The sequence below is a fragment of the Cricetulus griseus genome, unplaced genomic scaffold (assembly GCF_003668045.3).
Source record: "Cricetulus griseus strain 17A/GY unplaced genomic scaffold, alternate assembly CriGri-PICRH-1.0 unplaced_scaffold_239, whole genome shotgun sequence".
Lineage (NCBI taxonomy): Eukaryota > Metazoa > Chordata > Mammalia > Rodentia > Cricetidae > Cricetulus > Cricetulus griseus.
Window position 1 is genome coordinate 21,509 of NW_023276963.1, and position 14,691 is coordinate 36,199.

Below are 14,691 nucleotides of genomic sequence, written 5' to 3' on the forward strand. Positions count from 1 at the left end.
TTTAATCATATTTTATGTACATTGGTACAAGGGGTTCAGATCCCCTGGAACTGGAGTTCAGATACTTGTAAGCTGCCATGTGAGTGCTGGGAATTTAACCCAGGCTCTCTGGAAGAAAAGCCAGTGCTCTTAAGCACTAAGTCATTTCTCCAGCCCCTCATATATGCTTATGTCTAGAAATAGTACAAGCTTTTTTTTGTGTGTATGTGTGTGTGTGTAATCCTGTAGTCAGATTTTTATCAGAAATTTTACTATAGTCTAGGCTCTGAATTTTTTTGTATCCCTTATGGTACTAGACCTAGTAGATGTTTAGTATGCATTTGTATTTTATATAAATAGGTACTGGAATAGCCTCATTTTTTTTTGCTAATTTTTTTTTCTTAAAGAAAAGGTCTTATGGCTGGGCGTTGTTGGCCCACGCCTTTAATCCCAGCACTCGGGAGGCAGAGGCAGGTGGATCTCTGTGAGTTCGAGACCAGCCTGGTCTCCAGAGCGAGTTCCAGGATAGGCTCCAAAGCTATACAGAGAAACCCTGTCTCCAAAAACCAAAAAAAGAAAAAGTAAGAAATTAAAGGTCTTACTATGCAGTAAGTACTAGCTTACCTGGAACTTGCTATGTAGACTAGGTTGACTTTGAACTCGAAGAGATCCATCTACCTCTGCCTCCCCAATGCTAGGATTAAAGAAGTACAACACTATGCTCCGCCCTATTGTTGGCTTTTAAATTGAATTTCCCAGTCATTCTGTTACCCTACAGATGCTCTTAGTAACTATTTCTGGTCTCAATCCTTTCTCACCCACAGAATGACAGGGTGGCCACTCAGTTGGCTGTCAGTATTCGTGTACAAGGAGACAAACGTCTTAGCAGTCTGCGCCGTTGCTGTGCCCTCACTCAATATGATGCTCATAAGATGAGCCAGGATGCATTTGCTGCCATCAGGAATTGTAATACTTCTGGAATCCAAACTGAGTGGTGAGGCTCCTATTTTAGTTTATCTTCTTTTTAAAAAGCTATTTTGTGGTTTAGCTGTAGAATGGGTGAGCGTCTGAGTTTTCATTTGGGGTAGTTTCTTTGTGACTCAGACTAGCAACACCTCTTAGAAGGAGTGATCAAGGTCTAAGGAAGGTGATAAAAATGAGCAAGTTTGGGCTGGAGAGATGGCTCAGAGGTTAAGAGCCCCGGCTGCTCTTCCAGAGGTCCTGAGTTCAATTCCCAGCAACCACATGGTGCCTCACAACCATCTATAATGAGATCTGGTGCCCTCTTCTGGTGTGCAGATATACATGGAAGCAGAATGTTGTATACATAAATAAAATCTAAAAAAAAAAAAAAAAGAGCAAGTTCAAGCTGGGCGGTGGTGGCACACTTCTTAATCCCAGTACTCGGGAGGCAGAGGCAGGCGGAGAGTTTGAGGCCAGCCTGGTCTACAGAGTGAGTGCCAGGACAGCCAGGGCTGGGGCTGTTATACAGAGAAACTTGTCGGGGTGGGGGTGGGGGGTAGCATTTGCTCTTTAGTTGACTGAAGAGCTAATCTGTATATAAAGGCATGTTTTATATTTTGAAACTCAGTTCATATGAAAATATATTTAGGCAACTAGACGTAATTTTTTTTTTTTTTTTTTTTTTTTTTTGGTTTTTCAAGACAAAGATTTCTCTGTATAGCCCTAACTGTCCTGGGACTTGAGGTATGCTGCCCTCTGCTTCCCAAGTGCTGGAATTAAAAGTGTGGGCCACCCCTGCCTGGCAATAGTTTAGATACTAAGAATTAAACCTAGGTCCTTGAACATGCTAATCAATGCTCTGCTACTGAACTACACCTTCAGATTCTTCATAATAAAGAACTTTATGAAAATATGAGGTACTTTACAACAAATTTCTTGAAATATTTCCCTTTTTTTTTCCGTTTTGGTTTAATTTTTCAAGACAGGGTATAACCGCTGTGGTTTTCCTGGAACTCACTCTATAGAACAGGCTGAGACAGAGATTGGAAACCAAAAGCTTGACAGAGAATTTCATCTTGAAAAATTCTAGAGTTATGAATTAGGATTGGAATTTTTTTTAAAGATTTTATTTATTATGTATACAAAATTCTGCTTCCATGTATATCTGCACACCAGAAGAGGGCACAGATCTCATAACAGATGGTTGTGAGCCACCATGTGGTTGCTGGGAATTGAACTCAGGACCTTTGGAAGAGCAGTCAGTGCTCTTAACCTCTGAGCCATTTCTCCAGCCCAGGATTGGAATTTTTTCCCACTTTTTTTGTGTGTATGTGTGGCATAATTCATGGTACTACCTGTGAAATCTCTGCGTTAGTCCTACAAACCAATCTCAGGCCATCCATCTTGGTAGCAAAGTGCCTTTACCCACTGAGCCAACCGGCTGGCGAGGTTTTTTATACAGCTGGGGATGACTCTGAGCTCTGATTTGCTTACTCTTCTCATGTTGTTGCCTTGAATAAAACTTGTGTAGCTCTGAGCTGGGTGTGGTTGTGCACAACTTTAATTCCAGCACCCAGGAGGCAGAGACAGGCAGATGTATGAGTTCCCAGCCAGGGTAGTTACACAGAAACCAAAAAAAAAGGAAAAAAAATTTTCTTTTGTGGTAGAATTAGAACTTGTCATTTATTAATTGAATCTGGGCTCTTAAAACAATGACTTGGTAACTTCCTTGTTCCATTACTTTGTACACAGGTCCCCTCCCCTCACAATGCTCTTCCTTTGTGCTACCAAATTCTCTGCCTCTGCCCCTTCATCTTGCACAGACATCACCGTCTTCTTGAGTAATGACTCAAGTTGTCAGCCAAAGGTGCCAACTGCTGGCTCTGAAACTAAGACCCAGGGAACTGGTGCAGCTTTGCCCACCTCTAAAAAGGCAGCCACCTCTCTGGAGTCTTTTTTTCAAAAAGCTGCTGAAAAGCAGAGACTGAAAGAGACTTCCCTTGTACCTCTCAACACGTTCACAGACAAGTCACCACCCAAGCCCTCGCTACCATTCCAAACCAGCCGGACCACAGGAATTGAGCCCTTCTTTAAGCAGAAGAGGCTGCTGTCACAGCAGACACAGCTTAGTAATTCTTCAGCTGCTTCCCTTCCACAGAAGGATTCTGGAGTGACAGCAAGCTGTTTTCCAACTGAGTGTGCAGATGGTGGCCCGCCTTATGAAAGCGTTTTGGAGTCAGTACCCTCTGGAGGGATTTCTACAGAAATGGACATGGCTGGGAACAGTCCAGACATGCTTGAGTCTTCAATTTACAACTCTGAGGTGGTGGCCCAAAGGGCAACTGAGGACCAAGTGCTCTGTGAGAAGTGTGACTCCTTAGTCCCAGTATGGGACATGCCAGAACACACAGACTATCATTTTGCATTGGAGTTGCAGAAGTCTTTTTTGCAGCCTTGTACTTCAAAACCCCAAGCTGTTCCTGCCATGTCTCCTCAAGGCAAAAGAAATCCCAAGAGTCCTTTGGCTTCCAGTAATAAACGCCTTAGGATTCATGGCATGCAGACACTGGAATCATTTTTTAAGCCGTTGACACATTAATGCTGCCCTCAGGCTTGCAGGAGAGCTTTACTAGTAACTTGAGAGATAAAATCATGTTGATTTCTCAAGAGAAATCTATGAAATTTTTAATACAAAATTAGGTTAAATTTCTCTCTTCCATGGGATTCTAAAGCTGTTGCTGATCAAAATGTTTTTATTCTTCAGGGAGACACTGTCATAAAAGGTGAAAGGAACCTTGGCAAACTCCGTATCTCACTCTGTTATCTATAAAATTGAAGATCATATATTTAGGGATGTAACTCAAGAGATACAGCGCCCCCCCCAAAAAAAAAACCCCAAAGTCCTTACTTAAAATTGGAACAGAAAGGAGAAAAATGGGGTTGGGGATATAGTTGGTAGAATACTGGCCTAGGATAGCACATGCAAGGCCCTGTGTTCAATTCTCAGTACTGGAGGAAAAAAAAAAACATGGGTAGATGAGACATGCAGTCTTCCTGAGTCACCCAGGTGTTGGGATTAAATCTTATGACCTTGAGTTCTATATGAATCCAGGTAGTAGGTTAAATGAGTAGGAAGACAGCATACACATCTCTCTTCCAATACATAAATACAAATCAGTTTCATTTTACTTATTTATAAATTGGACCTGTGTGTGTTACTTCAAGGGGAAAGGTTAGCAGGAAATGACCCTTTCCTTTGAAGTTGCTGTGGCTTTTCCCTAGCTGGATTAGTAGCTTCTTAAAGGCTTGCAGGTCGTATGTTCTTCATATTGGTTCAATGTATGTAGTAGAAAACCATACATCTGGTTACCCAAACTAGGACAATAAAAATGTATTTGAGGACCTGTCTTGCATACTTTTATTACCCTAAATGTTCTGATAACAAAGTGGCCTACTGGTGATTTTAACATTGAGGTGGGTAGGCTAAGCTAGCCTGTCCTCACAACTGTGATTCTCCTGCTTCAGTTTTGTGTGTCTGGGATCATAGGTGTACAGCAATATGCCTATGCAAATGTCACTTCTTTTGGTACTGAAAGGCTAGCAAGGAGGAGTGGTAGGAAAAGGAATGTGTGGCCAGGTTTTTTTGTGCATACTTGTAATCCCAACACTTTATAGAGGGTAAGGAAAGAAAAGTCAGTCTGGAATTAAAATCATCCCTAGCTAGATAACAAGTCTGAGGTAACCTGAGCTACATGAAAGAGGTAGGGGATTGGGATGTAACCCACTGGTAGAGTACTTGCCTCCATGGCTTTTTAATCCTAGAATTCTGAAGGTGGAGGCATGAGGATCTGGAGTTAAGTTCTGGGCCAGCTTGGGTAATTTAATAAGACACTGTTCTCAGAGAAAAGCACTGTAGCAGAAACTTAGGTATCACTTGAATTTCTAGAGATAAGTTGGAGGTCAGGTGGAGGGTGGCTGGTAGACCAATAAAAGGCAAAGGCAGCAGTATTACCTTGTTTTCCTGGGCAGCCCTGCCCTACTGCACATAGGAGAGCAGACAGGCATGCCTTCATCAGTGCTGGCAAAGTACCACTGTGCTGCAAGACGCCCTTGCTTTTGTCACTGTTCTGAGCTTCTAATACAGGGAGAAGTCTTACCCACAGGCTTTCACTAGTATGGGTAAGCCAATGGTACTTTTTGGTTTGTTTTTATGGATGGGGTTTCTCTGTGTAGCCCAGGCTGTCCTCACACTCACAGAGATCTGCCTGCTTCTGCCTCCTGAGTGCGGGAATTAAAGGTGTGTGCCACCATGGCCAGCGACCAATGGTATTTTTTAAAAACCATGCCTATAACCCCAGCCATTTGAGAAGAAGAAGGATCAAAAAGGTTCAGGGTCACCCTCAGTTACATAGTTTGGGGTCAGCCTGGGCTAGGGACTTAACGCAAAAAAAGAAAACTCTGGAGACAGAATGCTGCATAAGGCTTTGGACCACATGTATCATTTGCTTTGCCAGGATTAGTATTCAAAAGAGAGTTCCTACTTTAGCAGTAGACTTTAGCCTTAGACCCTACTTAATATGGCCTTAGACCCTACTTAATATGGCGTAGTTAGAAAGACTGGGACTAGAGCTCAATGGTCAGCATGGATTCCAAAATCTCTGATAGTGTGAACACAGAAATAGGACAGACTGAGGGCCATGTAAGCTAAACAGCTTACATGGCCTTCAATGCTCCAAGAATCTAGGCTCTAAGTGAAGTGTGAGGACGGCATTGGCATTGCCATTCCTCTTTTTAAGTCTTCATCCCTATAGAACTGGTACTCTTAAAGGACCACTGACAGGCAGACAACTTAAGGACAATGGAGCTGAAAATGTGAGCTGAAAAGGCCTTTCCACTTTATACTCTGCTTGCTTGAAGAATGGAGCAAAACAAGTCAGAACACACAAAATGCTGATCCTATGGGGAGAGGAAAAGGGTGGCCACTGAGATAAGGGATGACTTCTTTCCCAATTCAGAGTCACTTGTCTCTAACCCTAGAGAAGAGTCTAGCTGTGGAGGATGAACCCGTGTCTTAAAACATAAGCACAGAGTGTCCAATAAAACATTTTTATTCTGTACAATATATATGTGTATTTAAATATATATACATATATATACATGTGCAGAGAATCTTCAACCAACAAATCCCTGAGTTCATGGGAACCCAGGATGCTAACAAAGGAAAAGGAGGGAGTCCATGCCTAGAATGACATCTTTCCCTTTTCTCCTGGTTCCCGGCAACAGAGGGAAGGGGTGATCACTACAAATTACAAAAACAAGAAAAAATTTATGTGGGAGCAAGAATGGGGATGAGGGTGCCAGGACGCACAACTGTGGGTCAGGTCCTGCAGCTACCAGGTTGGGAACGAAAAACATACTATTTGATCTAGCATGAAAATCAACAGATGACTTGCAGAGGAAAATAAACTGACATGCAGCTGGCCTTTGGTGTGCCAAGTCTTAGCTTGGCAGCCCCACGCCTGAGCCAGCACCACAAATAGCACCAAGTGGGGCCAAGGAGGATCTGGGGAAACCGCCCTTGAGTGAAGGGCAACAAAATAAAGCCAGGAAGATGCATCAGGACTCAACACAGGGTAGGGACACAGTCTTTCATGGTCTCTGTGTCATTTCTTCAGTCCCTGGGTCCACCAGATGGCCAGGAGCATTATCTTTTATCCACAGTCAGGTAGAGAAGGGCAACTTAGTGGCCTTGAGAGGAGGTATAAAAAAAGAAGTGCTTTCAAGGGCCACCCCAGTTACGACAATTCCTGAAGTGCAGAGATCACACTGGTGAGTCATGCCCGATCCTGACAGTGGTCCAAGATGCCTATGCACCATTCCCTCCAGTAGACAAGACCATGCAGCCAGGGTTAATGAGCCAACCAGCGGGCACACAGATGCTGAGAACAGCCCTGAATTGTCTTCTCCCTTCCGGACTGCCCCTCCCTGGTCACACCAAGCTTGATGTCTCTCAGAAAGGTGGCAGGAAGCAAGTGGCAGTAGCCACTCTGCCTAGCCTATTAACACACAGAGCCGCCAACGGTTGGCAGCATGGCTGGAAGTCACCTTATGTATTGTAGGGACAGCGGTAGAGCTGTTTTGAGGACTCAGAAGCCCATGCTGGCCTGGGCTTCTCCTGCTGTGATGGCTTGCACATCCGTGACATGGCCGATGCCTTTGGTAACGCCCTCCCGGAACAGCAGTTTGGCGCCCACCTTCAGGTATTCTGGGTGTTTCAGGAAACGGAAACGTACCACTGCCTTCTCCCCTGTCCGCAGCTTGTCCTTCAGGAGAAAAGTGGTCATGGCCCTGGCCAGTGGCTATCATCCCATTCTCTATCACCCTTGAGATCCCCAGGTGGGCTGCTACCCACCCTGTATGGGCTCTGCTCCCTTTATGGGATCAGGCAACTCTCAGCCAAGTATGAGTTAGGGCTCCCTCCTGTATGGAGGCAGAATACAGACTTTCCCTGCAGAAATGGAGGCATGGCTGGGTCCCTCTCACCTTTGCATGGATCTTTTCTACCACTGCCGTTTGACGTACATTGCCCACATGTACTGTCACCTGGAATCCCCGCCGGAAGGTGGTGGCATGGAACAGTAGAACTATCTCTGCCTCGAACACCGAGCAGATGGTGGGATTCATCTCGGGGCTCACCATCACCATGCCCTGGAGAGGCACAGCCCCAGACCCAAGAAGGGCAGACCTGGTATTAGACACTTTCCAGCTACTCTACACCCTTTAGAACTCCTGAACCCCCCTTTTCTGCTATAAACCTCCAAGGAAAGGCCTCAGAAGACCATGGTATCATAGTCATTTATATTTAGCAACCTGTGTTTTAAGATCTTAAGCCCTTCTAATAGTCTATATAACCAAGTCTACACTCCTGAGTTAGATAGAGACCATGTTTCCTTGGGTTTCTCCAGATGCTTCTCATTCAGTAGCCAGTCTTCCAGACACTTGCATTCCCTCTCCAACCCACCAGTCCACCTCACCTTGCGAAGCAGTGAACGGTCAAAGTCTCCCAGGGCTAGTGTAGCAGCCTGACCAGCTCGCAGCACACGACAGGCAGAGCGATTGCGCTGGATGCTGCATACTCTCAGCTCCAGGAAGCAGCCATCATCTGTCGGGCCAACCACCAGCTGGTCCCCCTCACGGCAGATCCCACTGTAGCCCAGACAACAGGTAGCACAGTGTCAGCGTAGGTCCCTCTGACTTCTCTCCCAGGGTCACTCAGAATATCCTTGCCCTTGAATTAGGGCAAAAGAACCCTAACTTCCAGCTTGGAAGAAGCAGACTGCCTTGTCTGGCTTAGCAGTCAGATTCTGAAGGCCCAGCAGTAACAGTTGGCAGAGGCACACCTGTGGCTCGCTAAAGAACAAGTTACACCCTTAGGGTTCATGCTCTGCCTCATTAAGAGTCTCTTCCTCCATTCCCTGCTTTGGGATGTAAATGAATGAATGCACCACTTCTTCCTAGAGCCCATGACCATAGGCTCTAGGGGCCTGGAGAGTCCCCTAAAGCAGAATGCCATTTCTCCCTCATAAGCCAAGGATACTAAGCTTCCTGCGGGTGAAAGCTAGTCTGCAAACAAGTATGCCCCATTCATGAGCTCCACCCAGGGCTTCCTTCAGGCAAGAGGTCTTCAAGTACAGGGTACACAGATGAGGGCTGAGCAGGCTGAGTAGCAACAAGGCAGTCACCTGGATAGTGTTCCTCCAACCACCGTTCCCACCTCTGGGACTGTGTAGATTTCATCCACCTACAGCCAAAGAAAACCCTGTCAATGTCCTGCTGCCAGGGCTTGTAGGCTCAACCTTTGTAATGTTCAGGCTCTGTCAGAACTGGGCCTGCCCTTCCCCGCCCCCACCTTCTATTTGTTGGACCAACTACCTGGAATTCTGTCAACTGCTGCATGAGTTCTTCCTGCTCTTTGCTGTTGGTGAGTGGAGGCAGGATATTCAGGAAGACTTTGAGAAGGTCCAGACTCTCTCCAGACACACTGGACAGTGTGAATATAGGGGTGACGCTGTGGAGAGGCAAATGCATGGATGAGAATAGTCTTAAAAAGCAGTAGCCAGAGGCCCACCCATAAAAAGGTGAGCAGAGAGTCCCTTTCTGATTGTGAGCAAGCCAGGGACTATGGACAGTTAATGTCTTCAAGGTCCCAGGCATTAACAAAGCTCCAGGTTAGCTCCCTCCCACAATCCAAGCTGAAAAAGCCGAAGACATGAACTCCAATAAATCTGGCCCTAGAGGTGGGGCACCATGCTCCTGGACCTGTGGCAGCCTTCCCTATCCATCAAGGCTTTAGGGTGAGAGGCAGGCTCACTTGGGTGACTGGGCAAACTGCTGGGCAGCAGTGACAGCATCATCCTCAGAGGTGACCAGCATGGGGACCTTGTGGCAGCCAGGCTGCTTGAGGACCCGCTCCAGCTGGCGCACTGTCCTCTCCACTGTGGTCTTAGCGCACAGGTCCACTTTACTGACCACGATGAAGAAGGGCACTTTCAGGGCCAAGGCCAGCCCCAGATGTTCCCGTGTGGTGCCAGCTACCTCACAGAAAGGAGGCAGGTGGCAGGAGAGAGGAAGGTGGGAAGAAGGAAAAGGAAGAGTTGGTGTTGCTCCCAGCTCTGAGGGGGCTCAGGGCAGAAGAGAGTCAGCTCCTCCCTCTGCCCTGCCCTCTGCTCAAGTGTCTCGTACCGATTCCAGTGTTGGCACTGACGAGGAGCAGGGCACAGTCAGGGCAGTAGGAGGTGAGGCCGAAGATGGTGGTGTGCAGGTATTTATGGTGGCCCGCCAGGTCAATGAAGGTGATCATCTTGGAGCTGCTTTCGCAGATCTCTTCTGCAGTCCGTGAGTCACTGTAATTCACCACCTAGCCCAGGGCCAGGGCTCTCAGTGTCCCTGTGAGCCTCCCCAACCCTTCAGGAGTCACCAGGACCTAGTCTAGTCCCTAAGTAGCCCATTTTCTATTTCACTCCGTGGATTCTCACTTGGTTTTTATGAGGGAGAGAGCCGTTCACAGTGCCCTCGGACTTCTCCAAAAGGTCTCCGCACCCTGCCCCCAGCCTCTGTCCTTCACCTCTACCAGCCCATCCTCAGAGTCTGGCCCCACTGGGTCCCGCTGATCCCATGCACCTCTCCCTTGCTGTTAAAGCCCAGGATCTCAAAGCTGATGCTGGAGGTTCGGCCAGACTGAATCTCATGCAGGTGGCGGAAAAGGTTGAGCCGGGCCCGGCCCCGCCCGTTGTCCAGCTCTCCTTGGGTCAGGACTCCAAGCAAGGTTGACTTCCCTGAGTCCACATTTCCCAGGACTGCCACACGGAGATCTAGGAACTGTGAGGAAATCGGCAGAGGTGAGTTCTCCAGTCCTTCACCTCACAGTGAAGGATAAAGATGCTGCTGCTCCCTGGAGAGCATACTCTGGATCCTAGGCCAGTGGATGCCTAACACCACAGAGCCTTCACTGGGAGGGACAACATAGGACTTCCACGTGCTCACCTGCTGGTTGTCAGGAACCTTTCGTACCAGCACCTCAGTGATCTTACGGGGCAGGTCACTGTCATAATCCACTTCTCGCTCCCGCAGAACAGTTATGTCTGCCCCAACCCTGTCACAGAAAAGTCACAGCTGCCATATTTCACACGTATCACCCATTCCAGCCTGGCTCTAGACCATAAAGCTCCTGACACCTCACTGTCTTGCAATCTATGCCCCAACACCTCTTTGAAACGAGCATCTTAAATTGAAAGGAGCAGGGAGCCTAGGCACAGCAAGGCAATGAGAAAACACCCACTTTGACCCTCTGTCAGGAGACTGCTATAGGAGGAACCTGCCCAGCCCCAGCCCCAGCCCCAGCCCCTCTGGACCTGGCTGGCTGGGTATGCACGGGTTCTCCCTTAAGTTGGCAGGGGTGGGGGGGGGGGGTAGCATACTTCTCTGCCATCCGGTGCAGGGTCTTGAGAGAAGCCCGCATCTCCTCCTCAGCCAGCCCCACCAGCAGCCCATTGTCCTCTACCCCAATCTGGTAGACAGCCTCACCGCGCCCCTCCTGGAGCCGCCACTTCATTTGGGTCACCAGGTGCTCAAAGCGGTACTGGGACGGATTCACCAACTTGAGCTTAGGACAGATGTGGTATCATGAAAAGAAGAAACCAGGGCCTCCCAAACCCTAAATGTGGTCTCTTCCTGTCCTGCAACAATAACCAGCATCTTTCTTTCCCACTTAAAACCCTTGCCCATCCTAGGGATGGAGAGTTGGTTCAGTGGTTTCAGTGGTTAAGAATACTCAGGTCAGGTGGCTGACAAATGCCTGAAATGACAGCTCTAGGGAAATCTGACACCCTATTGTGGCCTCTAAGATAGCTGTACTCAGAAGCACATACCTACACACACGTGCACCCACAAATTAAAAATCTTAAAAAAACAAAAAACCCTTACCCTGACCACACTAGCAGTAATTCTCTCCCTGACACAGTGGGGTTCAGAGAGCTCAGCATGATACCATGCAGTAGGAAGTTGCAGCATGAAGTTGGAGGGATATCAAAAAAATCACCTCACACTGACCACACTGACAAGGGCAACTACAGCATTCTCCTCCTCCCCAACCTGAGACTCACTTTATATTCGATGTTTCCATCTTCAGCCTGAAAAGAAACAGGAAGCAGTTAGCAAACCTAGTTCAGACCCAACCCCTATTTCAATTCCCAATGACCCCGGGCATATAAGGCAGGAAGCAAGCCACAGTGGCACCTATGCTCGAATCTGCCAAGCTCCAATGTGGCCGGTAAGGATACAGCAAACCACTCATTTATCCAAGGACAGGATCCCTGATCCTCAGCAGGTTCTTTCTAGATGCAAGATCACCTCTTCCCCGCCCTCCACAGTCTAACACTGCTACTCAGGCTAGGTTTTTTGGTTTTGGTTTTACTTTCTTTCTGTGTTCAGGTTGTTATGTTTCTTTGATATGGATCTGGTAGACACCACTTCCTTCTTGCCCATCCCTCTCGGCTGATGCCATCAAGTGTAAGAGGCTACAAGTGACTCTGGACCAGAGCCAAAGTGTGAGCTCAGCACTGGTCACTACAAACTCACTGAGATAGCAGGCCCAGGTAAGAGAGGAGCTGGTCCTTACACAAACAAAAGAAACAAGAAATTCATTAAAGGGACAGACTCCATAAACTGAACTTACTATGGTTGTTACCCCTGTTCACGCTTCAGCTGAGGAGAAACTGAACCCATATCATAGCCTCTTGTCACAGCAGCCACTCTTTGGGCTGTGTGCTACACACACCTGCCTCACTCTATCCTCCACCCCTCTACCCCTACCCACTACCCTCTCATAACAAAAAGTTCTGAGATCTGCTCATTTCTGCATTCCTCCTCTCTGGCCATTTTAGTTTTCTATTTCCCTTTCTGTCAGCATGCCATCTTTAAAGTCCTTAGAAGAGTCTTTATCCATAATCTCAACCCCATCAACAAAGAAATCTTTATACTATTCTGCTGAAGATGAGCAATTAGGATAGTTGACTTTAAAGATGGTATTCAGATCATCTAAGCCAATGGTTCTCAAAGTATGGTTCTGGAACCAGCGTTAGCTTGTAAGAAACGCCAAATTCTCAGGCACATCTCTCACTAGTGAATCAGAAATTCGATGAACAGAACAGCAATCTGGATAACTCTGGTATATACTTAAAGTCTGATAACCACCGATTGAAGCCCTCCCCACCTTGGCTTCTCTTATCTTTGTTTTGTTTTTGAAACAAGGTTTCCCTGTGTAGCCCTGGCTGTCCTGGAACTTGCTCTGGAGACCAGGCTGGCATGGATCTCAGAGAGATCCTCCTGTCTCTGCCTCTGCTTCCTGAGTGCTGGGATCGAAGGTGTGCACCAACACTGATACACTGGATTCTCCTCTCTAAAAAGGAAAGTAGTATATGTCTTGAGGACTCGTGAAGCCGGTATATGAGGGGTGCGGGGGTGCTCTTCTCTGTCTCCTCGCCCCAACAGGACAAGGGAAAGGCAGAGGGCTGGCTATGTCAAGCTGTTCTCTAGTTTTGTGTGTGTCAACACCGAGGGGTAGGGAGAGAACACATTGCTCTTGTCCCGGCTACTCCCCTTCTCCCCGTGGGCCAAGTTTAGAACAGCGGTGGCTGCTCTGCCTGCCTTGTGATCCCAGTACACTGGTTCCTTCCCCACTCCAGGCATAGGTAGAGGATCAGACACCCTCTGCTCTTCCTAAGAGGGTAGGAGCCCCGTCCCCACTCACTTCAAAGGTTATGTTAGTGAAAGGAGCAGTGCTTTCCCGATGTCCTGACACCGAAGAGGATCGTCTAGTCTTGATACCCCTCTTTTCTAAGGGGTCCTGAGACAGGAGGTGGGGTTCCCTTCCCCAGTCCTTCCTCCCTGGGGTCTTGACACCGGAAAGGGGGATTAATTGTCTCTGTCCCGCCGCCCTGGAGTCTCAGGGACCGGAAGGGGTAGTTCCTACGACCCCACCACTTTTCAGATGCTCACCTCTGGGGGCAGATACGGAGGGTTGTTGGCTTTACCTCCTCTGTTCCTTCCGTTCTTCTTCTTCCCCTTTGGGCCCCCGCAACTGCTGCTACCTCCGGCCCCCCGAGCTTTGAGGTTTCCGCCCATGGCCGGGCCTCCTCCGGGCCGGCAGCAGCCGCCGAACAGCTCCGATACCCGCGAGTCCATCCGCCGCTGCCACCAGCCCCCGCCCGACCCCTCCCCCCCGCCACTACCGCCGCCCCTACTGCTACAGCCGCGTCGGGCCAGCCGGAGGAGAGCGGGGTGTGGCCCAGCTCAGGCCACGCCCCTGCCTCCCCTGGCCTCCTGATCGCGTCAGAAAAAGCCGCAGGGCATCAAGGGATACCGAGTCCGCAGGGCAGAGAATTAGTATTAAAGAACGTGAATCCGAACTACAATTCCCAGGAAGCATCACGACGCGAGGGCCGCAGGTGGTTTCGGGGGCGGGTGTTGCAAGCGCTCCTTGCGCGCAAAAGCCTAAGGGAGTTGTAGTCCGCATCCCATTCCCTGCGCTGCCCGCCGCTCCTTTTCTAGGGGCAGTAGGAAAGCCCCGCGGCCTGATATTGAGGACAGTCACCGGAGGCCAAGGGATCATGAATCGAACTGGGTTTGACCGCTCAGCGTAGATCCCAGACAAGTTAAAATTCAGGGCAGCTGGACCTGACAGCTTGCTAGCTCCACCTCTGCCTCAGTTTCTTCCCCGACGGGTGGCGTGCTGTCGAGTGAGTCAGGGCAAAAGCCAGGGCGGAGGCAGATGGTAGTTATAGCGTAATTAGAGCTGTTATTGTGACGACGATTATGCCACCCTTGTACCGTAGTCACTGCTTTATTACTTGGCTGGCACAGTCCGGGGGCTGGTTTTAACAGCCCCGGGCACTGCGGCGGCCAGACACGTGTCCAGAACCCATAAACCAACCTACAGTAATGTCTCTCCTCCCCTATTATTTTGATGTTGAACCAATCCAGGAAAACTGAATTTGGTTTAAAACTGGTTCGGAGGAGGGGCCTGGCTACTTCTTGGGGCGGAGCTGGGGTTACAGACACGTCAACCGCCCGGGGGCGGGGAAAGTGGCCCGGAATAGAAACTTATGCAGGGCCCCGGGGAATTGTTGACTTGCCTTTCTAGCCAAGCCGTCTCTCCTGTCCTTTAGAACTCTGGAAGCGACATAAAACAGT

At 48.5% G+C, this 14,691-nt stretch overlaps 2 protein-coding genes across 3 annotated transcripts in view; one reads left to right on the forward strand and one right to left on the reverse strand.

The window, feature by feature from the left end:
• The window catches only part of Polh (DNA polymerase eta), a gene marked incomplete at its 5' end in the record, with an annotated part of 25,116 nt that extends 20,772 nt beyond the window's left edge, over nucleotides 1-4,344 (forward strand). Inside the window, 2 exon segments of the mRNA XM_035453785.1 lie at nucleotides 804-973; nucleotides 2,695-4,344. Of these exon segments, the coding sequence (XP_035309676.1) occupies nucleotides 804-973; nucleotides 2,695-3,541 (1,017 nt within the window).
• Nucleotides 4,345-6,034: 1,690 nt separating this feature from the next.
• On the reverse strand, nucleotides 6,035-13,718 carry Gtpbp2 (GTP binding protein 2). Of its 2 annotated transcripts, none has more exons than XM_027389225.2 (12): nucleotides 13,498-13,718; nucleotides 11,604-11,630; nucleotides 10,920-11,104; nucleotides 10,486-10,594; nucleotides 10,123-10,320; nucleotides 9,685-9,859; nucleotides 9,314-9,533; nucleotides 8,875-9,010; nucleotides 8,685-8,743; nucleotides 7,977-8,148; nucleotides 7,486-7,650; nucleotides 6,035-7,265 (listed from the first exon to the last, which is right to left on the reverse strand). In XM_027389225.2, the coding sequence occupies exons 1-12, from the start codon at nucleotides 13,681-13,683 to the stop codon at nucleotides 7,089-7,091; spliced, it is 1,809 nt and encodes a 602-aa protein (XP_027245026.1). In that variant the 5' UTR covers nucleotides 13,684-13,718; the 3' UTR covers nucleotides 6,035-7,088. The 2 variants fall into 2 exon arrangements, with proteins under 2 accessions (XP_027245026.1, XP_027245028.1); XM_027389227.2 differs by lacking the exon at nucleotides 13,498-13,718 and adding an exon at nucleotides 11,737-12,302.
• Nucleotides 13,719-14,691: the final 973 nt, after the last annotated feature.

Excerpts from the sequence above, each read along its gene's own strand:
- Gtpbp2 (XM_027389225.2), bottom strand. The coding sequence starts at position 13,683 with ATGGACTCGCGGGTATCGGAGCTGTTCGGCGGCTGCTGCCGGCCCGGA. Across the intron at positions 11,631-13,497 it reads CTCCGTATCTGCCCCCAGAG|GCTGAAGATGGAAACATCGA; the intron begins GTGAGCATCTGA and ends GTTTCTTTTCAG. Across the intron at positions 9,011-9,313 it reads CAGTTTGCCCAGTCACCCAA|CGTCACCCCTATATTCACAC; the intron begins GTGAGCCTGCCT and ends GCCTCTCCACAG.